Source organism: Anabrus simplex, chromosome 8 (assembly GCF_040414725.1).
Source record: "Anabrus simplex isolate iqAnaSimp1 chromosome 8, ASM4041472v1, whole genome shotgun sequence".
In the NCBI taxonomy this organism is placed as follows: domain Eukaryota; kingdom Metazoa; phylum Arthropoda; class Insecta; order Orthoptera; family Tettigoniidae; genus Anabrus; species Anabrus simplex.
Window position 1 is genome coordinate 133805498 of NC_090272.1, and position 27057 is coordinate 133832554.

A 27057-nucleotide genomic window follows, 5' to 3' on the forward strand; every position below is an offset into this window, starting at 1 on the left:
GTTGAAGTTTTGGCCACAAAAGTCCTGCGATCCATAACTTTCGTAGGGTTCCTTCCACAGTCCACATCCTGACTTCAGTTGCTGTGTATTTAACCTAGTTTAATTTTGATGTTATAATATGGATTTAATGATTCGAAATTTATTTTCATGTTCTAAATTCTGTCCTTTTATTGATTTTATGTGTTAAGCTCTCAAGTGTCACCACAGTATGCAGTCATAATGAGCAGTCAGTCATCGTGTTCATTCGTAGTAACATCCAAACTAGATTTTCCAATTGTTTGGAATCCAGAAGAAATATGGTCTCATGATGTTGCTGACAGATGTCAAAATTCTGAACCATTTACATGACAATTCCCCATTACGATTGGGCAATAAAGCTGGGTGTGATTTAGACCTCGATAATTGTGAAGAAGTGTATAGCTTCGTAAATGTAAGTAGTTTGGTTAGTGATTATAGTAGTGTGGATCCTGTAGATTCCTCATGCAAAAATGAAATCACACAGCAGCTTTCAACCTCAAAGGGAATACCAATGAAATGGTGGTGCACGCACAGCAGCAGAACAGCTGATGACAAATGTAAGCATATTTGACATAAGCCATTTTGTACTTACGTCATTCTGTGCAGTGTAAGAAAGTTTGGTTCTGTGTTCTGCAGATGAAGGATATACCAAGGCAGATCAATGTGCACAGTATCAGCAGTAATAAGCCGAGAGTTTACTGTCGTCAGTCAATATTTGGACATGGATAGCACATGACAGTCAATGAGGAAGCGTTTGCTTTGGAAGGAACAATGTAGACTTGTGTTGATTTACAAGGTGTACCTGGCCATCAAGGACAGCAAAATATACTCAAAGAAATCCCAGGTCTCATAAAGACACATAAAAATATGTTCTTGACATTAGAACCCATGAATTTCTGGATAATCCCAAATGAACTCCTCTTTCTTTGGAAAAATTGGACTCTTTTATTGATCTTTCGTACACACATAAACTTATGGAGATGACACGAATGTTCCCGATCTGTAGTCTCAGAAATGGGGTCCTAGAATTTTCTTCCAAACTATGGCATGTAACCACTTCCTGGAAATTATGATGTTTCTCTAATTCATTGAAAGATCTGTATGCAGGGTTCACCTGTAAACTGATAAATTTGTACTATTTTATGGGAAAATTGATATCTAACTATACTATTTGCTACAAACCAGGTAGAAACATCACCATGGATGAACAGTTATTTTTGTCGAAAGCTAGATGCCCAATTATGCAGTATATGGCCAATAAACCAGACAAGTTTGGTATTAAATCTTGGCTGGCTGCCAGTGTGGAAGCCAAGTATGTTGTAAATGTTTTCCACTATCTTGAGAAAGATGAAATGTGACCCACCAATCGGACTCTTAAGTGAACGTGTAGTATTGCATCTTGCTGAGACCTTCATCAATCAAAGAAGAAATACATTGAAAATCCACAGTCTGTTTCCAGTCATTCGACCAGGTCAGGAATGGAATGAACGAAGACCCCATTTAGCGGCAAGGATAGGAATTGTGCTGGCTGCCGAAGTTTGTTGCGCTCCTTTGGGGCAATGATTAATGACTGACAGATGAGATGAAATGATATTGGAGAGAGTTTTTGGAATGAAAGATGACAGGGAAAATTGGAGTACATGGAGAAAAACCTGCTCCACCTACATTTTGTCCAGTACAAATTTCACATGGAGTGACTGGGATTTGAACCACAGAACTCAGCTATGAGAGGCTGGTGCACTGTGCCTGGGCCATGGAGACTAAAGAAGAAATATTACCTGTGATAACTTCTTCACTTCACTGAAACTAGTGAAATCATTAACTCTTTCTGGTCTAACTGCGAGCATAGCTCGCAGCGGCGGAAATTATGCTCAGGCTGCGCTGCGGGCATAGCCCGTAGTAAGGTTTGACAATTCACTAAAAATCAAGAACGAGCTATGCACGCATTCTGGTGGTTACATTGTGTTTCCTAATGTATTAGTTACAAGAGTATTTAAGCAGATGGCAGTATTATATGTCTAAGTCAGAGAATTTAAGATATTTTCGATCAACATGCATCAGTAAATGTTGTCACTCAGTGAGCTCTAAGACATGGCTTCTCGTGGCAAACATGTGTTTGACGAAAGTGGTATTTTCGATATTTTATGATATATTATAAGTTTATGCGCAAATGAACATATTATTGACACATGAATTTGAAACAACCTCTTACATTTCATTATGATTGGAATTCGTTTTACGGCCTAGCGCAGGTTCTCGCCTATTTCAAATTTGCGTGAATACGTTAGATTGTCCACATATTAGTATAGTCGTCTGTTTAGAAGACTGTATTTTCTCTTTCTCAGAAGTCCTTTGTGGTAAATGGAACAATATTTTGGCATTTGAGTAACTTTTGACAAAATTTATCAATTAAAATAAAATTTCATATGAGCTCCCATTTTCATTATTGTTGTTGTTATTAATTATTATTATTATTATTATTATTATTATTATTATTATTATTATTATTATTATTATTATGAAAAATTCTTCTTCTTATATCATACTCATTATTGTTGTTGTTTTTCAATTGCAATGCACATTTTGTATTAGCAAAATAGGGCAAATATAACAGTATTTCAGAAAACTGTACTTGCTTAGTTTTCCATCAGACCTTTTTTCCATTCTCAAAACATGGTATAATATATAAACAGTTTTAAAATCTCAAGTGATAGTTGACATAATACAAACAGCGTTTTTCAAAACTATATGCTCAAACAAGCACAAAGAAAAAAGAATCATGCAAATATCTCCTACAGGTACAGAAATATAATGTTTTAAATATCCTTAAAAATGCCCGGTCCAGAACGTTTGTTAGGGACATTAAGGCCCAGACTGGAATGAGTTAAATAAAAGGAACACAAGTATTGTAGGCACACTCTACTGTAATAGGAGAGAAGTTCCACCTTCTGTGAATTGAATTAAATTGAACTGAATACAGAGTGGCACATGTCATACATAGAAAATCCGGGCTCAGAACCATGTGCTTTTGTGAACAGAAATGACACCAGCAAGTTCTACTTGAATCCATTAAAACCTTTGGTGTGGCATGTCACATAATAATGCATTTTTGAGCTAGTCCATAGAAAATTTCAGTTAACTGGCTAAATCAGTTATCTAGCTCTAGTCCTGTCCCATTGTTGCCAGATAGGAGGTTTGCTATGATACAGGTAGTGCTGAGTGGCACTCAGCTGTGGATGCTGTAAAATGTTTTTCTGAGAGAATCTGTGATGCCATAATGCCACTTCCTCTATCTATAAGGGAAGTAATGACAAACTAACCATATTACAAATTTTGAATTGCAGATTTATTCTTGTTACAATTTAAAATGATATGATTTCTTGAGGGTAGACTTATGATCATTTGACCATACCCATCTCCTTCAGCAAGTGCAGTTCATATTTTCAGAGCCAATGATCCAAACTGTCTCATTATCTAAACTTTTTGTTGTGTTCAGTTTGCAGGAGTTGAAACAGTGAGCACATCCATTATTGACGTGTGGCCGTGGCTACGACCTCATAAGTTTGCTGTCACCGGTGCAATTTGTCTTTCATGTTTTGTACTGGCGATCCCAATGTGCTTCAGTGGTGGAGTCTATCTGTTTACCCTTGTGGACTGGAACACTGCTTACTGGGCCATCTTCATCTTGGGTTTTATGGAGGTCATCGAGGTCTCATGGGTCTATGGTGAGCATATATAGTAGATGACTGATGTAATTATTAGATAGATCAGTGATGGCCAACTGGTGGCCACAGCCCGCATTTAGCCCGCGGCGTGATAGATTACATTTTTACAGGGTTTTGCAGCAGATCTATATACGAAAGCAGTTTATTTTCAACCACCGATTGCGCAGGTAAAGAACCACACAAGCTGTGGGAACTGTTCGCGCATGGAAGGCGACTGCGCAAGTCCTACCCTCTTCCCGTGGTCACAGCCAACTTCCTCACACTAGTGTGAGCCGAGGTATTGGCACGGAAACATGGCCGCTACTATTGACGCTCCTGCCAAATGTGAGGTGCGTAGTGTGATACGTTTCCTTCAAGCAGAAGGGAATAGTGCAGCTGACATTCATCAACGAATGAGTCGAGTATAAAGGTCCAAACATTTTGAGTGATGATGGTGTTGTGTGTGAATGGTGCAGGAAGTTCAAAGAAGGCCGGACCGATGTTCACGATGAAGGGGGGCAAGGACGCAAGTCTGTTGCTACAGATGACATTGTTCACAAAATTGACCGAGAGGTTCACAAGAACTGAAGGTTTACCGTAAGCGAGTTGTGTGAGAAATTTCCTGCAGTTTCAAGGTCATCTGTTTACAAGATCCTAACAGAACACCTGCGCTACAAGAAATTGTGCGCCCGATGGGTTCCAAAGATGTCTGATGACCACAAAAGTCGCCGGATGACAGCAGCGTTGACATTTCTTACCTGTTATGAGGCTGCAGGTGGCGATTTGTTGAAGAAAATTCTGACTGGCGATGAGACTTGGGTTTCGTACGTCACCACTGAAACAAAACAACAATCATGTCAATGGATGCACACGCACTCACCAAACAAACCGAAGAAGTTTAAGCAAACCTTCAACGAAAGGAAGACGATTGCTACAGTCTTTTGGGACCAAAAGGGTGTGTTGCTTGTTGAGTTCATGGAACGGGGTCTACGATCAATGCAGCTGTTTGTTGCCTCACTTTACGACGACTGCGGAGGGCCATACAGAACAAACGACGAGGCATGCTGACGTCTGGAATCCTCTTCATTCATGACAACGCACGCCCTCACAGTGCTCGTGTCACCCAACAACTTCTGCAGGAGGAATTTCGGTGGGACATTTTTGACCACCCACTGTACAGTCCCGATTTAGTGCCAAATGACTTCCACCTCTTCCCGGGAGTGAAAAAGTGGCTGGGAGGGCAGAGGTTCCAGGAGGATGAAGATCTTCAAACTAACATTCGGGCCTATCTGAACTCACTGGCAGTAACATACTGTGCTGAGGGGATCGAAAAGCTTGTCCACAGGTATGACAAATGCCTCAACCTTCGTGGTGATTATGTTGAAAAGTAACCACATTTGTACCTAACATTTGGTAATAAATTCATTTGGATACATGCACTTGTCTTTCATTTATGACCCTCCGGAGTTCGGAAAAAAAAAAAAAAAAAAAAAGCACTCGTATATAAAAGAACATGTCCTGACTGACTGACTGACTGAGTGAGTGATTCATCATTGCAGAGCCAAAACTACTGTACATAAAGAAATGAAATTTTGAGGATACATTTATGTTACAATGTAGGTGCTCGCTAAGTGAGGGTTTTTGGATATTTCGTCACTAAGGGGGTGAAAAGGGGGGTGAATTTTTAAAATCAGTGTATCTATATCTCAGAACTTATTTAGAATCTCCTTTAAAAATAAAGAAACATGTAATTTTTGTTTTTGTAAAATCCCACTAGGAGGGGTGAAAGAGGGTGAAAAAGGGGTTGGATGCCTTTAATGAGGACACTTATATCTCAGAAACTGCAGATTTTACAGACCTGAAAATTGGTATTTGGAATCTCCTTTAAAAATAAAGAAATACGTAATTTTTTGTTTTTGGAAAATCCAATTAATGGGGGTTAAACAGGAGTGACAAATGGGGTGAATTTTTAGAATGACAATATCTACAGTATATCTCAGAAACGTAAAATGTTACAGATGTAAAAACTGGTATATGGAATCTCCTGTAAAAGTAAAGAAACATAGGTAATTTGTTTTTGGAAACTCCACTTAAGGGGAACTAAAAAGGTGGTGAAATTTTAAAATGAGCATGTCTACGGTATATCTCAAAAACTTCAGATGTTACAGAAGTGTAAAATAGTATTTTTTATCTCTATTAAAAATAAAGAAACATGTATTTTTTGTTTTCAGAAATCCACTTGGGGGAGGGGATTGAAAAATTAGTTATTTGTATGAAGACACTATTATCTCAAAAATGAAAGATGTTGCAGACATGAAAATTGGTATTTGGAATCTGCTTTAAAAGCAAAGAAACATGTATTCCTTTGATTCAGGAAAATCCAATGAAGGGTGGGGGAAAGAATTGAAAAATTTATTGAATTAATTGGATGAGGATATTTACATATAATAAAAATTAAAGTTGTTACAGATGTGAAAATTGGTATTTGGATCTTCTTTAAAAACAAAGAAAAACGTATTTTTGGGGGAAAATCTTCTTGGGGGGCGGGGGTGAAAAAGAGTTGAATTATTTTTATGAAGACACATATCTCAAAAACTGAAGATGTTACAGTCATGATAATTGGTATTTAGAAGATCCTTCACTAATAAAAAGCCCCAGGGGGGGGGGAGTGTGAATGGAAGTGAAAAAAAAGAATTATTTTTATGGGGGTACTTACAAACTGAGCATTGGTATTTGGAATCTTCTTTAAACTTAAAGAAACATGCCTTCTTTTTCTTGGGGAGGGGGGATCAACTTAACAGCAGTGGGGTGAAAAAGGAGTTGAGACCAATTGATTTATTGTCCATAATGTACTTGATTCTGATCATAAACCGATCATTTTTAATCTTTCCTGGGTTTGTTTTCAAGAACCATTTTTTCATTTGGAGAACTTAAAGCTAGATTACAGTAGAATCTCATGGCATATAAATAAAAATTTAAACACATTTGAAATAAATGATAGGAATGGTACTGACCGTGCAATTGTTCACTTCTTCGTATTGCCAGAAATCCCGTGCACTTGCCTACATGCCACAATGGTACTGGTCACATTGTCAGCAGATGTAATTTACCACCAAGTAGTGGTCTTGCATCTTGCTGCTGGGTCTAGAATGTCAATGATGATGATGATGATGATAACAACAACAACAACAACAACAACAACAACAACCTAAATTCACCTAATATCACCCACCCTAATAACAATAATAATAACGTTCTGGACTGCCGTCAAAATGTGCGGACCACGCTGGAAATGGGTCCTGGCCGGGTAAGGACTATGAATGCAGTCCGGCCGTGGGTTCAGTACCGTAAAGTGGGGTAACTTCGGCCATACAGGATAACTTCAGCCACTGACGAATAGCAATACTTATTTTCTCCTGCCTCCTAAACTGAAAAAAGTAAACCACTTGCAACAGCTGAAATGCACGTACAATAGAATGCTCTATCAAAACTCAGTAATCCAAAGAACATTGGCAGACTCATTTTTGAGTCAATCCATTTTTTTCGCAGCCCCGACTATTTTCTTGTCTGGTAACAGCAGAAAACAAACTGTTCTCTAACCCCAGCATTCGCTTCTCCATTCCAGTGGTTTATGGGATCAAAATGTAAGTACGTCTGGTAACTGATCAACTTAATTTGATGCATTTTATTCAAATAGGTTCTTCAGGGAATAGTTTTGTGATGAAAGTTGTCCACTTCTGGGGTAACTTCGGCCATGCCAAGAACGTACAGGAAAACATTACGCGGCCGCGGGTTTTGTAATTACGAGCCTGTTTACTTCAAGAATGCTTTAGAAGAGATTAATAAAGCCACAATAACAATAAAGGGGAAGTTTATCCCGACAGGGAGGAGAAAGACGGTTCCTATTTTCAATGATAAATAGACGGAAATCAGTTGACATGGATGAGTCGCAAGTGAGAACTTGATTGACGGCCCAGATATTTTCTAATTTAGGAGACAGTGTATTATGAGAACAGTCTACAAGATTGCTTCTTTTTCGATCTCCTTTTCCCTCCATACTATTGGACTTTATGATTTTCGTACTTTTTATTTATTATCTTTTGTACCATTATGAATAATTACACAATGCAACACGTAATTTGTAACATCATACAATGCTTGTATGCTTAGGCTAAGTGAAATAGTTTCTTCTTTGTGAAAAATGTGAATTTGATCACTATACTTCTGTTTCACCACAAATCATTTTAATTTGTTTGTGATTGTTGATACTTGGCTTTTTGCAGGCTTTTAAAAAACATTCACAGTGGCTGAAGTAACACTACATCAAAGAAAACTTCGTTTTAAGAGATATTTTTATTGCGGCCGAAGTTACCCCAAAACATGGGGGAACTCCGGCCACTCTTTTGATAATCATAATTCATTACTGAATAACAATTAGAATTATGTTCATATTTAGAAATGAAGAACAAACATGGCAGAACTTCTATTATATATTTCAGAAAATTAGAGGGAATATTTCACATTTTAATTTTAAAAATATACGAGAAAGTGGCCAAGGCATCCAAGACGGCACCACTCCAGATCTCCTCAAGGATTTGATCCATATTAAAAATGCTTATAGGAAAAGATGGCAAAGATTTAGGGACCCAACTTGCCAGGAGGAATACCTGGAGCTAGCCCGGGAAGTACGAAATCGATTGCTGGAAAGAAAGATTGAAAAATGGGAGGAACTTTGCCGTCATATCATGAATTTTGGCAGATTATATATAAAATGTTAAGAATTCAATGATAAATTTCAGTATAAAACCCTAGCAAAGCATGGGTATCTTGCTAGTTCTATATAAATACTAACTCTTAAGAGAATTTCTTGAATTATTGGTCCTCTTCTCAGTGCAATTTAAACTTTACAATACAAGTGAATATTAAATGTAGTACGCTAATGTGAAAGTTTTTCTACCAGTACATGTTTTAGCCCTCAATGGGCCATGCACATATAGCTTGAAGAATTGACAAAGACATCTTAAATACTATTGGAACTGTATACAGACATGATACTAAAGTGCTGATAATGAGCCATGAATGCTTAAAAAAGCAATTTAGTATGACTATCTTAAAAAGTCCTCTTGTTAGATATCCAACCCTTGTCCTACTTCTCTAAAGGGTCGGGTATGAAGTGAGATGAATCTCTGTAACTAGTTTTACGTATGGCCTTCCTGACATCGACCTCATCAGAGGAGTTAATGAGATGAAAGGAATGATGTGATATATGATATTAGGAAGTGAGAGGGTGAAACGCAGTGCTGGTACATAGCCTACTCCTGTTGAATAGCACCAGGGGTCTGCTCTAGGCTTTAGATCCCCATCTGATGGACGAATCACCATCAACAGCATCATGTGCCCTCACTCAATATGAGCATTGCAGAGAGGTTTGGAATGTAACTGAGGCATTTGGCATGCTATCTAGTGATTAGAAATTGTATACCACCACTTCCCCTACCTTACTGGCCTGCATTCTGATGATGAGATTTTTTTGACCAGCGAGACTCAAACTGGCTAACCATGGTGTCATACCATTTAGACTCAGACGCTTTAACAATCATGGCCACCAGGTGGGCAAAGAAAACCTCTTGTTTCATTCTTGATAAAAAGTTAACAATATTGTTCTAGTACGTTCTAGTCATAAAATGGGCTGAATATTTATTGAGTTGAATTGTAGGCAACTCCTCTTGTTTATATGTGGTGAAACCATTTTTACTCATAGGACAGAGCTTTTGTTGAAAAATGTCATTACAGAAAATGACTGTAAGAATTGCTGGCAATTCTTTATACCTGTTGGAGTCTAGGCTCTGTCTTCTATGCTCTGTCACATTGTGTTGACGTTTCACTGAACACTGGCAGGAAGTTATAGCTTACCTGTGATATGCCTTGATTCCTGTAATTCTATAAACCAAGACTTTTGCACATAGCCAATAAAGGTATTATGCTCAATATGTATACGAGAACATCCAGATACATATCAACCAAAGATTTAACCCTAACTTCAATCTTAATGAAATTTCTGAAAAATCAATGTCTTTTTTGATGCATTAATAAATATTATGTCAGAATGAAGAACTAAGAAGACAATCAAAGCTTAGAGATGATACCACAGGAAATAAAGACAAGAGGAAGGATCCTGCTGAAACTGGACAGACAAAAAGTTCACCTCAACCAGCACCCCGAGGAGTGGCTGAGAAAGGAAGCTGCTACCTCTGCGGCAGAGCCAGGAACAAGACTTCAAGGAAAAAGTGTGTGAAGTGTCATGGGTGTGTTCTGATAATATGACAAGTATTGTGCAAGGTGCATTGAATAAGCTAAAGTTCATAAAGTTTCAACATTCCATTTGTGTTCTTTGTGCTTTACTAAAATGGAAAATTAGGTATGTACTCTAATTTTTCATACTACGAAACCAATTTGTATTTTCAAACTAGAAAGTAGTAACAATATTTCATTTTTATGGTTTGTCATTTATAACATAAAACATATACTTATTCACATTTTTGTTACATAACATAACATAACATAACATAACATAACATAACATAACATAACATAACATAACATAACATAACATAACATAACATAACAAAACATAACAAAACATAACAAAACATAAACATAAACATAAACATACCAAATACACATTTTTGTTTGATTTACTATAATTGCATATTTACTAATTATGTATAGTACACTTTTTTATGAAAAATGTGTTTAATATATTCCTACCTAACCCAAAACAAAAAATCATGCTCACTAAATATACATTTCATAGGGTAAAATGGCAAAATAAAGTGGAGAACACCTGTCCTCCATGCACCCACTCGCGATACGGCAAACCGCGCACCCACTGGAGTGTTAAAACAATAGTAATCACAACCACCCATTTATGAGTTAATCACAAAGGTGAGATGCAAATGAATAATTCTTTCTTATAGACATGATGTAGGCTTTTGGGCTTATGCCACTTCAAGAAAATAAGGTGAAATTCTTTACTTTTGCAGAGAACTTTGCTCTGCGTCTTGAGAAGAAAATCTTGACTTCATGAGGAAGACTTCTCCAAGAATGATGTTTGAATTTAGACGTTAATGATAAAAGTGGAAGTGGTACATTCATTCATTACCAGATGACTCACCGTATGCGGTACAGCGCTAGCATTCGAAGCGGAGGCTGACGGTACCATCAGAATCAGTCTGATGTAGGTACTCACATATTAAAGGATGACATTGACACAAGCCTGGAATGAAACATCTGGTGATGAGGAATGTTCCTTTGTACATTCCTTCACCTTATTTTCTTGACACGGCATAAGCCCAAAAGCCTATAGCTGTCTGTAAGTATGAGCCATGAAAGCATCAATGATAACATTCATTCTTTCTTGTTTATATCTGTGTGTACCTCTGTTATGTGACTCCCTCTCAGACTGATTCTGATAGTTCTGTCATCTTCTGCTTTGAATGCTAGTGCTGGACCATGTACAGTGAGCCATCTGGTGACGAATGAACGTACCACTTCCATTTCTATCACTAATGTCTAAATTCAAATGTCATTTTTGGAGATGTCTTCCTTGTGAACAGTCAAGATTTTCTTCTGAAGACACAGAGCTAAGTTCTCTGTGAAAGTAAAGAATTTCACCTTATTTTCTTGACACTGCATAAGTTCCAAAGCCTATATCATGTCTATAAGTACAGGCCATGAAAGCATCAGTGGTAATGTTAATTCTTTCTTGTTTATACCTGTGTTCTCTGTGGGACTGATTGATAACAAGTTGATTTTTATTTAAAGTAGATCTGTAATATATGACAGTGTTGATATTGCGATCATAGCCACAGGACTTCCAGATTTATGTGGAAACTTACGCATGGACGTGATTTGTCATTTCAAAAATCTCACATGCATTAATAGGAATTTGAATTGTGATCACCTCTATCAGGCCTTATAAGTTGAATTTTCTCTTCTGGGTACTTTAATAGTTCAACATGGATGATCTGGATGGATGACAAACAATTTTCCAAGCAGGCATGGGAAGCACATTGAGAAGGACTTGATAAAAGAGATCCAGAGAAAGGCTGTGTAGGACTTAAAATGAAGCCATAGAAGAAGTTGTAGGAGGCCGGAACACAGCATGGGAAAGAGCCAACAAGCTATCTTTAACAAGGAAAGAATGGTGAACTTTCTGCAAAATGTCAACAGTGGATGGTAGACAAGGACAAGATTAAGTAAAGTAATTTAATAAATAATAATAATAATGGTATTGGCTTTATGCCCCACTAAGTACTTTTACAGTTTTTTTTTGGAAATGCCAAGGTGCCAGAATTTAGTCCTGCAGGATTTGTTTCAAGTGCCAGTAAATCTACCAACACGAGGCTGACGTATTTCAGCACCTTCAAATACCACCGGACTGAGCCAGGATCGAACCTGCCAAGTTGGGGTTAGAAAAGGCCAGTGCCTCAACCATTTGGGCCATTAACCCTAGCAGTTTAATAAAAAATGAGTTCTATGCTACACATACCATATTGTTGACTGGATTTCAGTAGAGGAGTCTCTTATACTGGCTGCAAATGTAAACTAGCCTGCACTTACAAGGGAACACATACATGTGTTACACTCAGATCCGGTTGAAATTTGGTGGGAATATTCGTGGGAGGCAGTAGAATGCTAAGGTGAAAACTGCATGTCCCCAGCGCAAGTTTGAACACCAACATTGAACAAATAAATAGTCGTAAAATTAAAAGTGCCGCGGGAGTATCGTGGTGTAGCGGAGAGGTAGGGAGGAGCAAAGCAGCGGATGTGAGCCAACCGGGCTGTGTCAAGCCGCTCCAGCAGCCAGGCAGCGTATAGTCGTGCTGCTCGCTCGAGTTGAATGAATGACGAACCCCCTCACCCACCTCTGGCCAATCTTCTTTACTGCACCGCAGTTCGCACATACCTCGTATCTTCCGATAAATAATTTCATGTGGCTATTTCTAGCCGAGTGCAGCCCTTGTGAAGCAGACCCTCTGGTGAGGGTGGGCGGCATCTGCCATGTGGAACTAATTGCGTGTTATTGTGGTGAAGGACAGTGTTATGTGAGGCGTGTGAGTTGCAGTGATGTTGGGAACAGCACACACACAGAGCCCCCGAGCCATTGGAAATAACCAATGAAGATTAAAATCCCCGACCTGGCCGGAAATTGAACGCGGGACCCTCTGACCCGAAGGCCAGTATGCTGACCATTCAGCCAGCGAGTGTATCTTCCGATTAGAGACATCAAAGCAGATCAAGAGGTGCACAGTGATTAGTCGTCCGATGAGACAACGTTCTTACAAAGACAGGTAGAATCTGACGTTCTTATAGTCATTTTTATGAATGGTAACTGTGTATTTACTTTAACCTTGTATGGTAATAACTGATTTTTTTACACCTAGATACAACAAAACGCCCGCTATAGAAGTAATTCAATTTGTGAAATGTAGTGGTGTACATTCAGAATTGTTTTGCAGAGTGTGACAAAAAAGACACTCCATTTTCTGAAGATGAAAGGAATTTGGGATTGGATTTATATCAAAAGTAGATCACTCTATGTATATATATTTACTTTTAAGAGAAAAACAAGCGTTCACAGGAATTGCGTTCTAGTCTCCGTTTTACAGGTCTAATTGCCGACAGGGTTTTGGATACTGATGTGACAGTCAAACTGGATGGCATATTGGGTATGTCAGATGATGACTTTGTTTTTGAGAAAGACAATATTGTAACACCGTTATTTGAACCCATGTCCAAAAATGTTGCTCCTAAGCCTGCATCCACAACAACAGCAGGACGATGCCTAATCCCAATAACTTATAAGAAGAAGGTCGTCAAATATTGGCGAAACAGAGGAGTTTCACATCTGTGAAACACAGGTTTTGTAAATTAAAGTGCCGGGAAGAGCTTTACAGGTGGGAGCAACAATTGGAAAACGGTGGCACAATGGGAGAAAAAAAATCAATTTGTTACGAAGAAGACTTATCGTAAGTTCAAAGAAAATAGACGAAACAAAACTGTTCACGATATAAATATAAAAACATGGGCTTTAAAGTGCACTCATCTAGTTAGCTACAACATGTTTCAAGCATCTCATTCTTGGGTAATGAGTTTTAAAAAGAAATTTAAAATTTGATCAAGAAAGATTTGCAAATTCGTATCTAAAAAATACCAATTTGAACAAGAAGATACTAATTGTAACGTGACACTGTTTGTGGAAGAAGTGTCACAATTAATAGAAAGTCGCAGCCCAGAGTGCGTGTTTAATACTGATCAGTCTGGTTTTCATGAAGAGTTCCATTCTGGCAGGACCCATAAAGAACGAGGGGAAAAATTCATATTAGCGGGAGCACAATCTATGAATTCACTAACTCATAACTACACAATACAGCTAATAATTTTGGGAGATGGACAACCCCTGCCAAAGTTTCCTGGTGGTGTTGAAAGAAAAAAATAGTAAATTTAGTCCTAATATAGAAAACAACCTATTTACCGCACCAAATTTGTACACTTTGCCTTCAAAGTCTGGAAAACTGACCAAAGAACTTGTGCAGAAATAATTATGGGATGTTTATTGTGAGCTAGTACCAGAGTACAGTGTTTTAGTTCTCGATTCGTGGACTGGACAGAAAGAGGAAAATATTTTAAATGCTGAAGTTGGGAGTAAGAAAATCATTAATGTTCAAACAATTCTGAAAGGAGCCACTGGACTTATCCAGCTGTTAGATGTTTTGGGCTTCTGCATTTGGAAGCAATTTATTCGTCTTTCATATGATTTAATTTTGTTAAATTTGTTTGACATCAACGCACTTTTAATGAACAACCTATTAAAAGTGCAATCTTTGACACACAACCAGTTCTCCTCTCTGCGTTTTCATAGCATGTGGCAGTTCAGTTGGTACAAATGTGGCTATGTTAACAAGAGAACCTCACAATTTGTTAATTCAGTTGATTATTGTTTCAAAGAAGAACCTTCCAATAATCTATGTAATACTTGTGAAAGCGTCAGTACTGTAAGATGTGCATGGTGCACGCACTATCTGTGCCTTGTCCACTTTTTTGTAAACAATCGCTTTTGCACTAATTACGAGTAAAAATAACTTGGGCATGAATTTTCCAAACCTTATTGGCATCATTGTTTAAACATCGTCCTTGCAGACAATCGTTTGATGCGCTGTCTTCATATTTACGTTGTACACATCTGATCGAGAAGTTAAGGGGAACGCAATAACTATACGCTGCCTAGCTGCTGGAGCGGCTCGACACAACCCGGTTGGCTTACGTCCGCTGCTTCACTCTTCCCTATCTCTCTGCCACACCCCGATACTACCGCGGCACTTTTAATTTGATTACTATTTATTTATTTACTCAATTTTGGCGTTTAAACTTGTGCTGGGCACATGGAGTTTTCACCTTATCATTCTACTGCCTCCCATAAATATTTCCACCAAATTTCAACCGGTTCTGAGTGTAACACATGTATGTGTTTCCTTGTTAGTCCTACCTCTCAAAAGCAAAATAAAGTCAGAGGATGGGAAGAATATCAGTGAAAGTCAAACCTTCAGGAATAAAATATTATCCTGTTGTGAATGCTGCAAGGAAGTTAGACTATGGTGAGAATACCAAAAATTGAATGTACTTAAAGGAACTCTGGAGTTTTTGAGGAAAATTAAAACATCTGAATCCACCGTCCAGGCTATAGCAGACTCGGTGCTAAAACACTCTTCAGTTAACAGATATCATCTGTGTTCCATGATATGACTGTGCAAATGCTTAAAATTTCAACACAGAACAGGAAACCCAACAGATAACCATACCAGATATAAACTGCTTGCTAGAGAAATAGCAATAAAACATAAAAATCAAGGAAATTTGCCGACATAATGATTGTTCTGTGTGAACTGATTAGGAGCCAGCCGTGCAGTGTGGGGGTAGCATGCCTGCCTCTTACCCTAGATCTCAGGGCTGGTTCAAGGTCCACTCAGCCTCTGATGGTGGGATGGCAGCCCCTGTCTAGAAAGCCAGGAGATAGCGGGTTCGAGCTCCACTGTCAGCAGCCCTGAAGATGGTTTTTTATGGTTTCCCATTTTCACACCAGGCAAATGCTGGGGCTGTACCTTAACCCGCAAATGGTCGCTATATGAGATTTTCTCTCACATTACTTTTTATTGTGATATTACCTCACAATGATGAAAGGGAGGTGACTGTTCCCTCTTCTAGCTGAGTTTATAACTGTCGTGAGTAGGGCAATTCACATTTGAAGTGTAAGCACCCCTTCCCTTAGTCAGAACAAAGGTTTCTATGTGTCCGTGAACACTGTGTGAGAGTTTCTCTCATCGCGCGACTAATGACGTTGGTGTTAGTTTGAAGTGGAGCGGGAAACTTACTCCTGTTGTACGCATTAGTATTATCATAAGCACTTCTTGTTTTTTAGAAAATGTTATTGTGTTCAGAAATCTTGCTTTGTACGTAAATATTACTAGATATAATGCATGGTTGAGATTTTACTTTTTACAACTTCAGGACGGAAGTTATTTGTATGTACATTGCATATGATATTTTAAGTAGTAATTTGTGTCTTTAATAAACAGCTGATCATGTTCGGGTCCATAGCTAAATGGTTAGCAAGCTGGCCTTTGGTCACAGAAGTCCCGGGTTCGATTCCTGGTGGGGTCGGGAATTTTAAACTTAATTGGTTAATTTTGCTGACATGGGGGCTGGGTTTATGTGTCGTCTTGATCCTCATCATGACTCGCAGGTCGCCTATGGGCGTCAAATCAAAAGACATGCATCTGGCGAGCCGAACTTGTCCTCGGACACTCCCGGCGCTAAAAGCCATACGCCATCTCTCTCTCTCTCTCACACACACATCACACACCCACACACACACACACACACACACACACACACACACAGCTAATCATTTCATTTTTATCTAAAATATATAAGGTAGAACTTGCGTTTCATTTCAGTAGTAAATTTCAGCCTTACACCCCACAAAACTGTGAAAAATATCATGTTTATCTTAATGTGAGAGAAAGTCTCACACGCGACCACTCACGTTACATTTCGGCTAGCTACCACTTGTGGGTTAATTAAGGCCACAGCCACTTCCTTCCCACTCCTAAGCCTTTCCAATCCCATTGTCGCCATAAGACCTATCTGTGGGTTGGGAAGAATTGAGAGAAAGAAGAAGAGCTGCTCGACTAAGTGGTATGTTCCGAGCTGTCAGCGGAGATATGGCGTGGAATGACATTAGTAGATGAATAAGTTTGAATGGCGTTTATAAAAGTAGGAAAGATCACAATATGAAGATAAAGTTGGAATTCAAGAGGTCAAACTGGGGCAAATATTCATTTATAGGAAGGGAAGTTAGGGATTGGAATAACTTACCAAGGGAGATGTTCAATAAATTTCCAATTTCTTTGAAATCATTTCGGAAAAGGCTAGGAAAGCAACAGACAGGGAATCTGCCACCTGGGCGACTGCCCTAAATGCAGATCAGTATTGATTGATTGATTGTGTCCGTGCGACGTAAAAAGGAAAAGAATAAAATTATCAAGTTTCAGGAGCTGAAAAAAAGAAAACCAAACCCTTTGGCACTACAGCCCTTGAAGGGCCTTGGCCTACCAAGCGACCGCTGCTCAGCCCAAAGACCTGCAGATTACGAAGTGTCATGTGGACAGCACGACGAATCCTCTCGGCCAAGAATAACGGCAGGTCTTTGGGCTGAGCAGTCGCTTGGTAGGCCAAGGCCCTTCAAGGGCTGTAGTGCCAAGGGGTTTGGTTTGTTTCTTCCAGCTCCTGAAACTTGATAATTTTATTTTCTTTTTTACGTCAAACGGACACAGGTAGGTCTTATGGCGACAATGGGATTGGAAAGGCTTAGGAGTGGGAAGGAAGTGGCTGTGGTCTTAATTAAGGTACAGCCCCCGCGTTTGCCTGGTGTGAAAATGGGAAACCATAGAAAACCATCTTCAGGGCTGCTGACAGTGGAGCTCGAATCCTCTATCTCCCGGATGCTAGCTCACAGCTGCGCACCCCTATCTACATGGCCTACTCACCTGGTAATTATATTCTAATGATCCCACAACTTGTCTTCATTTTCTTCATATTCACAATTTCCTAAGTGATGATGATCACATGAAAACTCAGATCTAGGGGAGTATTTATCACATAAACCCTGTTATGCACCACATGAAGTATATTTCAGCATAAATTTCCTGACTTGGCATCCTCTGTGACAAGTAGTTCTCATTTGATGTAATCGGCACTGAGTAGGCTGGCTATACTGCAGAGTAAGACAGTGGGCCGTAGTTCCTCGGTGCTTTAGATGTCTGTCATATGGGCATCAAGCATGAAACTGTAAAGGAATGTTCAGAAGTAAACTCTGATTTAAGTGCGGGGAAGCTGGTCACAAGGCAGTAGGATGCAAAATGAATCCACGATGCATAATTTGCACAGATATGGGCGTTGAAGAGTCAAACCGACATCAAGCTCTTGGCTCAGGCAAGTGTATTGTGTTTCGTGAAGCACTAGAAAAGACCAAAAAGCAGTGGTGAATGGTACAGATCCTTCAAGCCAATATACACAGGAGTCTAACTGCCAATGATCTAGTGATGCAGATGACCTATGAGATAGGAGCAGACATCTTGATTCTCAGCGAACAATATCAAGACAGAGATTAACCAGGCTGGTTTTCAGACAATCTAAGGACAGCTGAGATATGGGTACCAGACTTTGGAAAATATTCAGTTATAAATCAAGGATGCGGAGATGGGTTTGTCTGGGTCCAAGTTGAGAAGGTAATTTTTGTCAGCTGTTATTTTACCCCGAATGAGGCTATTTCTGAACTTCCAGAAAAAATTAGATGGGCTTGAAGATACTCTGCAAGGGATGAACACTAACCTAGTTGTTGCTGGTGATTTTAATGCTCAAGCAGTTGAATGGAACATGCCTCAAACAGATTCTAGAGGGCGGTGTACAATGGAGATGGTCGCCAGATTGGGATTAATAGTTATCAACGTTGGTAATGTGACAACCTTTTGGTGGCCAGGTTGTCAGGGAACTATATCAGATGTAACCTTTGCTTCTGAAGACATTGCGTCTAGGATAACTGAATGGCGAGTAATTGAAGAATATACTGGAAGCGATCATCAGTATATCACTTTTCGGGTACTTCAAGAGACTCCGAATCTAAGGATTACCACGCGCAAGCCAGAAAGATGAAACATAGCCACTATGGATAGAGAAATATTTCACGAAGTAATACAGAATGGACTGTATGATGGATACATGTCACAGAGGCAAAAGAAGCATAATTGCTAATAAATGCATGGAACACACCATGAGACTCCTTCAGCAAGCATGCGACGCATCAATGACCAGAATCAAACAACGGAGAGGCAAGCGTCCAGTATATTGGTGGAATGAAGAAATTGCTGAGCTGAGGAAACAATGCCTGTGACTCAGACGAAGGACAAAAAAGGGCACGACATAACGATGAAGCTCTCTCAGTAGAGTATAAGACTATGAAGAAAAGACTGCGAAATACAATTAAAAAGAGTAAAGCTGACAAGTGGCGGGAAATGTCTAAGGAAGTGGATGAAAATCCTTGGGGATTAGGGTATAAAATTGTCATGAAGAAATTCGGGATGCTACCAAGCCCTATCATGGATCCACGCACCATGGAAGAAATAGTACACATACTATTCCCTGATCATGCAGAGAGGATTGATGATGAGGCTGAGAAAGAACTAGATAATGTACCACCTTTTACAACTGAAGAACTGATAACAGCAATTAGTTCCCTTAGAAATAAGAAAGCCCCTGGACCAGATGGTATTCCAGCGGAAGTACTAAAGGTGGCAGTCGAATTGTCCTCAACTGCTGTTGAGAATGTATAATAATTGTTTGAAAGCGGGAATTTTTAGCTTTTGTTGGAAGATAGCTAGATTGGTTCTGATCAGTAAAGGGAAAACTGGGGGTTACAGACCTCTATGTATACTGGACGCTGCCGGGAAAGGTTTAGAGAAGCTACTACAACCGAGAATACTAGCAGCAGTCCGATTAGCTGGCGACCTATCTGACCAACAACACGGATTTCGCAGAGGTCACTCAACGCTAGATGCTGTGAAGTAAGTGGTGAAGATAGCAGAATGAGCTCAAATGGGTAATCAATACTCTAGAAAGCTGATGATTCTTGTGACGCTAGATGTTAAAAATGCTTTCAATTCGGCAAGATGGGGGGATATTTTGGAAGCTCTACAAGAAACTTTCAAACTACCAGAATATCACAGAATATACTGCGAGACTATTTGAAAGACCGTACATTGAAATACGACATGGAAGATGGTCAGAGAAGAAAACGGCTCACAGCTGGTGCAGCGCAAGACTCAATTCTCGGACCACACCTTTGGAATATCATGTATGATGGTTTGTTACGGCAGGAGATGCCAGAAGATGTAAAACTTGTGGGCTATGCTGATGATGTAGCTGCCGTGATAGTAACCCGTAACCTAGAGCTGGTTCAATTTAAATTGAATCAGGTGATGCGACATGTCAAAGAATGGATGATAAATCACAAGTTAGAACTCGCAGATCATAAAACGGAAATTGTCCTCCTGACGAGGAAAAGGATTAATACTGTTGTACCGATGCAGATTGGGCAGATAGCCATCAAAACACCTGGGAGCACAAAATATCTTGGTGTAACGCTTGATACTAAGCTTACATATTGGGACCACATCCAACAGGTAAGAGATAAGGCAACAAAAACCATGACTGCACTGAGTAGACTCATGGGAAATATCAAGGGACCGATATCTAGTAAAAGGCGTCTTCTCATGTCGACTTTTCAGTCGATACTGCTATACGGTTCGAAAATTTGGGCTGAATCTTTAAAAATTGTGAAATATCGGAAAATAATTGCAGCTGTACAACGGAGAACAGCTTTGCGAATTGCTTGCGCATATCGTACAGTATCAGAAACTGCGATTCTAGTAGTAGCAGCAGTAGCTCCTATTGACTTGTTTGCCTTTGAAAGACGAGAAATTTGGCTCACACAAGAAGAGCTAGGAAGGAAAAGGGCAAAGGTTTTGGCTCTTAGTCGCAGAATGCAACGATGGCAAACAAGATAGGAAAATGTTCCTAGAGAGAAATGAACAAAAAGACTGATATCTTCTCTGGGCGTATGGGTTGGCCGAAATCATGGTGAAGTGAACTACTATCTCACACAGTTCTTGACAGGTCATTGTTACTTACGAAAATTTCTTCATAGGCTAGGGCTAGCAACTAGTCCGGTGTGTATATAGTGCGGTGATATCGATGACGTATTACATACTTTTTGTGTGTGTTCATTGGCTGCCACAAAGAAGATGCTTAGAAGTTATGCAGGGAGAATTGACGCCAGAAGCAATCATGTCAGAAATGCTACGAAATCAAGAATCTTGGGACCAGGTGGCAATCTACAGTACATAGAAAGTATTCTGCGTCAGAAAAAGAAGGACCTGGATGATTACGACAGACAGTAAAGCAGAAGAAGGAAGATGAAGCACAAGATGCATTAAGCACGACATCCGTCCTGAAGTAATATGAGAGCGGTTTCTGGGGCGGAGATAAACGTCGTGGAAAAAGGGAGTGTGGTTTTTAGTGGGTAAGAATCTCCACACACTTGTTGAGTGTGGACCCTCACAAGCATTTTATGAAAGATTTTCCCACTCCCTTGCAAAAAAAAAAAAAAAAAAAATTATTATTATTATTATTATATTATTATTATTATTATTATTATTATTATTATTATTATTATTATTATTATTATATATTCGTTTACGGCCATTAGAGACCATGTTAGATAACAATTACATGTTTCTGGAAGCCTTTCTCACAGCCCAGAACTTCAGCATCCTCTCTCTGGCAGCCTGTCTTCTTTCTTCCGTCCATCCACGGTTAAGTTTTGGTTCGTCATGGAATCCCTGAAATCTGTCGATCACTGACCTAAACTTTGTTTGGTTTAAGATGTCTTCTGAATTTAGTCCCACCTCTTTGAGATCCTTTCTCACCTCCCTGAACCATTTGTCCGACACTTTAGGTCTGCTGTCTAGTATTGTGAAAATCCTTTTCGTTAGTCTCTTCTCATCCATTCTGAATAATTGCCCATAGAATTTAAGTCTCCGTTTTCTCATGGACTCAGTTAGCCTTTCATTTTCTCTGTAAAGTTCTTCCCTTCCTCGCAGCCTATACTGTCCATCCACAATCTTTGGACCCATTATTTTGCGAAGGATCTTTCTTTTGAATTTCTCAGCTTCTCTCAGTCCCGCTGTTCCTGTCATTTGGCGGCATTCCGTTTTAATCATTGTATTGTATTGTGTTGTAGTGCCTAAGTTTAGCTCGTCTGTAGATGGTTTTCTTCTTCTATATAGGATATGTCATACGAAAAGCCGCAGCCAGATATGGGTGTTGAAGAGTCAAACCGACATCATGCTCTTGGCTCAGGCAAGTGTATTGTGTTTCGTGAAGCACTAGAAAAGGCCAAAAAGCAGTGGTGAATGGTACAGATCCTTCAAGCCAATATACACAGGAGTCTAACTGCCAATGATCTATTGACGCAGATGACCTATGAGGTAGGAGCAGACATCTTGATTCTTAGCGAACAATATCAAGACAGAGATCAACCAGGCTGGTTTTCAGACAATCTAAGGACAGCTGCGATATGGGTACCAGACCTTGGAAAATATTCAGTTATAAAACAAGGATGCGGAGATGGTTTTGTCTGGGTCCAAGTTGAGAAGGTAATTTTTGTCAGCTGTTATTTTACCCTGCACGAGGCTATTTCTGACTTCCAGACAAAACTAGGCGGGCTTGAAGATACTCTGCAAGGGATGAACACTAACCTAGTTGTTGCTGGTGATTTTAATGCTCAAGCAGTAGAATGGAACATGCCTCAAACAGATTCTAGAGGGCAGCGTACAATGGAGAAGGTCGCGAGATTGGGATTAATGGTTATCAACGTTGGTAATGTGACAACATTTCGGCGACCAGGGTGTCAGGGAACTATACCACATGTAACCTTTGCTTCTGAAGACATTGCGTCTAGGATAACTGAATGGCGAGTAATTGAAGAATATACTGGAAGCAATCATCAGTATATCATTTTTTGTGTACTTCAAGAGACTCCGAATCTAAGGATTACCACATGCAAGCCAGAAAGATGGAACATAGCCACTATGGATAAAGAAAAATTTCATGAAGTAATACAGAATGGAATGGATTGTATGACGGATACATGTCACGGAGGCAAACGAAGCATAATTGCTAATAAATGCATGGAACACACCATGAGACTCCTTCAGCAAGCATGCGATGCATCAATGACCAGAATCAAACAACGGAGAGGCAAGCGTCCAGCATATTGGTGCAATGAAGAAATTGCTGAGCTGAGGAAACAATGCCTGCGACTCAGACGAAGGACACAAAGAGCACGACATAACGATGAAGCTCTCTCAGTAGAGTATAAAACTATGAAGAAAAGACTGCGAAATACAATTAAAAAGAGTAAAGCCGACAAGTGGTGGGAAACGTCTAAGGAAGTGGATGAAAATCCATGGGGATTAGGGTATAAAATTGTCATGAAGAAATTTGGGATGCTACCAAGCACTATCATATATCCACGCACCATGGAAGAAATAGTACACATATTATTCCCTGATCATGCAGAGAGGATTGATTGATGATGAGGCCGAGAAAAAACTAGATAATGTACCACCTTTTACAACTGAAGAATTGATAACAGCAATTAATTCCCTTAGAAATAAGAAAGCCCCTGGACCAGATGGTATTCCAGCAGAAGTACTAAAGGTGGCAGTCGAATTATGTCCTCAACTGCTGTTGAGAATGTATAGTAATTGTTTGAAAGCGGGAATTTTTAGCTTTCATTGGAAGATAGCTAGATTGGTTCTGATCAGTAAAGGGAAAACTGGGGGTTACAGACCTCTATGTATGCTGGACACTGCCGGGAAAGGTTTAGAGAAGCTCCTACAACCGAGAATACTAGCAGCAGTTAAAATTGAAATAATTGATAATTGATAAAGAGATTCAACCTATTCAATGCAAAAGAATTAGAATTAGAAATGTAGTGAATAAGTATATAGATAAATATAATACAATTCAATATAATTGAATGAGTAATTGTGCTCCTATAGAATTCTTAGAACAGTTGACGTGAAAAAACAATTACTTACTTTCCCGCTACCGAGGAAAATTACTGGACCGTCAAGCTATTCTCCATTTTACTTTGGGCATTTGAGAACACAGTGCCTGATATTAAATGCATCATGCTGATCACCGGGAGCTGGCAAGTTGCTTCAATGGATCTACTCATCTTCAACTCCTGCACGATTATGGATCTTTATACGTGTTCGATTGTGATGTGACTTTATGCCTGACAATATTTAAAAACTGGCTCATTTAACCATTCTCCGCTATTCGTAAACACTGTGGGACTTTGCCTAGTGCTGCATGTGTTATGCTACCGCTCAGAGAATTGCGCACTGTTTTCTTTTGAGTGATTTGCATTTTACTTCTTCTAAGTTTTACAGTATCTACCCACATTTCATTTTTATATCGCCTTTTCTACTGATCCTATGCATTATTTTTCGCCTTAATCAGCTGATGATGACCTGGAATAGGGTCGAAACCGGTACCATTTCTACCAATTATCAAATGGGAATGTAATTCACTTCATTTCTTATTCTTTTGTATTGAATAGGTTGAATCTCTTTATCAATTATTTCAATTTTAACTGTAATATTCTTCAATACGGAACAATGAAATTATTAACTTTAAATACTAGCAGCAGTCCGATTAGCTGGCGACCTATCTGACCAACAACATGGATTTCGCAGAGGTCACTCAACGCTAGATGCTGTGAAGGAAGTGGTGAAGACAGCAGAATGAGCTCAAATGGGTAATCATTACTCTAGGAAGCTGACGCTTCTTGTGACTCTAGATGTTAAAAATGCCTTCAACTCGGCAAGATGGAGTGATATTTTGGAAGTTCTAGAAGAAACTTTCAAGCTACCAGAATATCTCATGTATATACTGCGAGACTATTTGAAAGACCGTACATTGAAATATGACACGGAAGATGGTCAGAGAAGCAAATGGCTCACAGCTGGTGCAGCGCAAGGCTCAATTCTCGGACCACACCTTTGGAATATCATGTATGATGGTTTGTTACGGCAGGAGATGCCAGAAGATGTAAAACTTGTGGGTTATGCCGATGATGTGGCTGCTGTGATAGTAACACGTAACCTAGAGCTGGCTCAATTTAAATTGAATCAGGTGATGCACATGTCAAAGAATGGATGATAAATCACAAGTTAGAACTCGCAGATCATAAAACGGAAATTGTCCTCCTGACGAGGAAAAGGATTAATACTGTTGTACCGATGCAGATCGGACAGATAGCCATCGAAACAACTAGGAGCACAAAATATCTTGGTGTAACGCTTGATACTAAGCTTACATATTGGGACCACATCCAACGGGTAAGAGATAAGGCAGCAAAAATCATGACTGCACTGAGTAGACTCATGGGAAATATCAAGGGACCGATATCTAGTAAAAGGTGGCTTCTCATGTTGATTGTTCAATCAATACTGCTATACGATTCGGAAATTTGGGCTGAATCGTTAAAAATTGTGAAATATCGGACAAGAATCGCGGCTGTACAACAGAGAGCAACTTTATGAATTGCTTGCGCATATCGTACAGTATCAGAACCTGCGATTCTAGTAGTAGCAGCAGTAACTCCTATTGACTTGTTGGCCTTCGAAAGATAAGAAATTTGGCTCACACAAGAAGAGCTAGGAAGGAAAAGGGCGAAGGCTTTGGCTCTTAGTCGCAGAATGCAATGATGGCAAACAAGATGGGAAGATGATTGTAGAGGGAAATGGACGAAAAGACTGATACCTTCTCTGGGCATATGGGTTGCCCAAAATCATGGTGAAGTGAACTACTATCTCACACAGTTCTTGACAGGTCATGGATACTTCCAAAAATTTCTTCATAGGCTAGGGCTAGCAACTAGTCCGGTGTGCATATACTGCGGTGATATCGATGACGTATCACATACTTTCTTTGTGTGTTTTCATTGGCTGCCACAAAGAAGATGCTTAGAAGTTATGCACGGAGAATTGGCACCAGATGGGATCATGTCAGTAATGCTACGAAGTCGAGAATCTTGGGACCTGGTGGCAGTCTACGTAGAAAATATTCTGCGTCAGAAGGAGAAGGACCTGGACGATTACGACAGACAGTAAAGCAGAAGAAGGAAGATGAAGCACAAGATGGATTAAGCATGACATCTGTCCTGAAGTAATGCGAGAGCGGTTTCCGGGGCGGAGATAAACGTTGTGGGAAAAGGGAGTGTGGTTTTTAGTGGGTAAGAATCTCCACACACTTGTTGAGTGTGGACCCTCACAAGCATCTTATGAAAGATTTTCCACACTCCCTGGCAAAAAAAAAAATTATTATTATTATTAGGCCTATTATTATTATTATTATTATTATTATTATTATTATTTTTCTTTTTTTTTGAAAAGTGCACAGTACATGCTCAAAAATCCCACCATTGACTTCAGTGCACATTTTTCAGCTCTCTTGGCAAGAGTACTGGGTCAATGAATTATATTGGAACTAGAGTGGTGGCTGGGAGTGACTAAGATGACAGTTGCATGGGAGGGAGGGGAGGGGCTTTGTCTCACAATGCTGTTTGTATTGTATATCAGTGACAGTAACACTTATGTGCAAACTGAAGTGAGAATAAATGGAAAATAATAATAATGATACGTCTAATTATTCTATTCCACATGGAGTGTTTAGTTTTGATTCATATATCTGTACAGAATCTGCTCATGCTGTTAGGAAGTTACTTCAATAGAAATTCCCAAGTGTTTGACGTTTCAAGTTGTGGGATGGTTTAAAGATTAGTTGATAAATTTCATGAAATGAGACAAAATTAATGATAAGAAGCAAGGAAGGCAATGTACAGTGCTAACAGAAGACAATCTTGAAGACTTGAAAACGCTTGAACACTTTTCCTAAGAACTCTCTTAACCTTCTTTCTCAACAAAAAGGAATTCCTTACAGTTGTGCATAATGGGCTATGAGGTTCAATCAATCACTACTGATCTGCATTTAGGACAGTCACCCAGGTGGCGGATTCCCTATCTATTGTTTTCCTAGCCTTTTGTTAAATGATTGCAAAGAAACTGGAAATTTATTGAACATC

General features: G+C 39.3%; 1 protein-coding gene across 1 annotated transcript in view; it reads left to right on the forward strand.

Moving 5' to 3' along the window:
• LOC136879338 (sodium- and chloride-dependent glycine transporter 2-like) overlaps positions 1-27057 on the forward strand; it is a 220077-nt gene that overhangs the window by 187855 nt on the left and 5165 nt on the right. The window contains exon 8 of the mRNA XM_068229075.1: positions 3515-3743. Coding sequence (XP_068085176.1) covers positions 3515-3743 — 229 coding nt within the window. The remainder of the gene's footprint in view (positions 1-3514; positions 3744-27057) is intronic.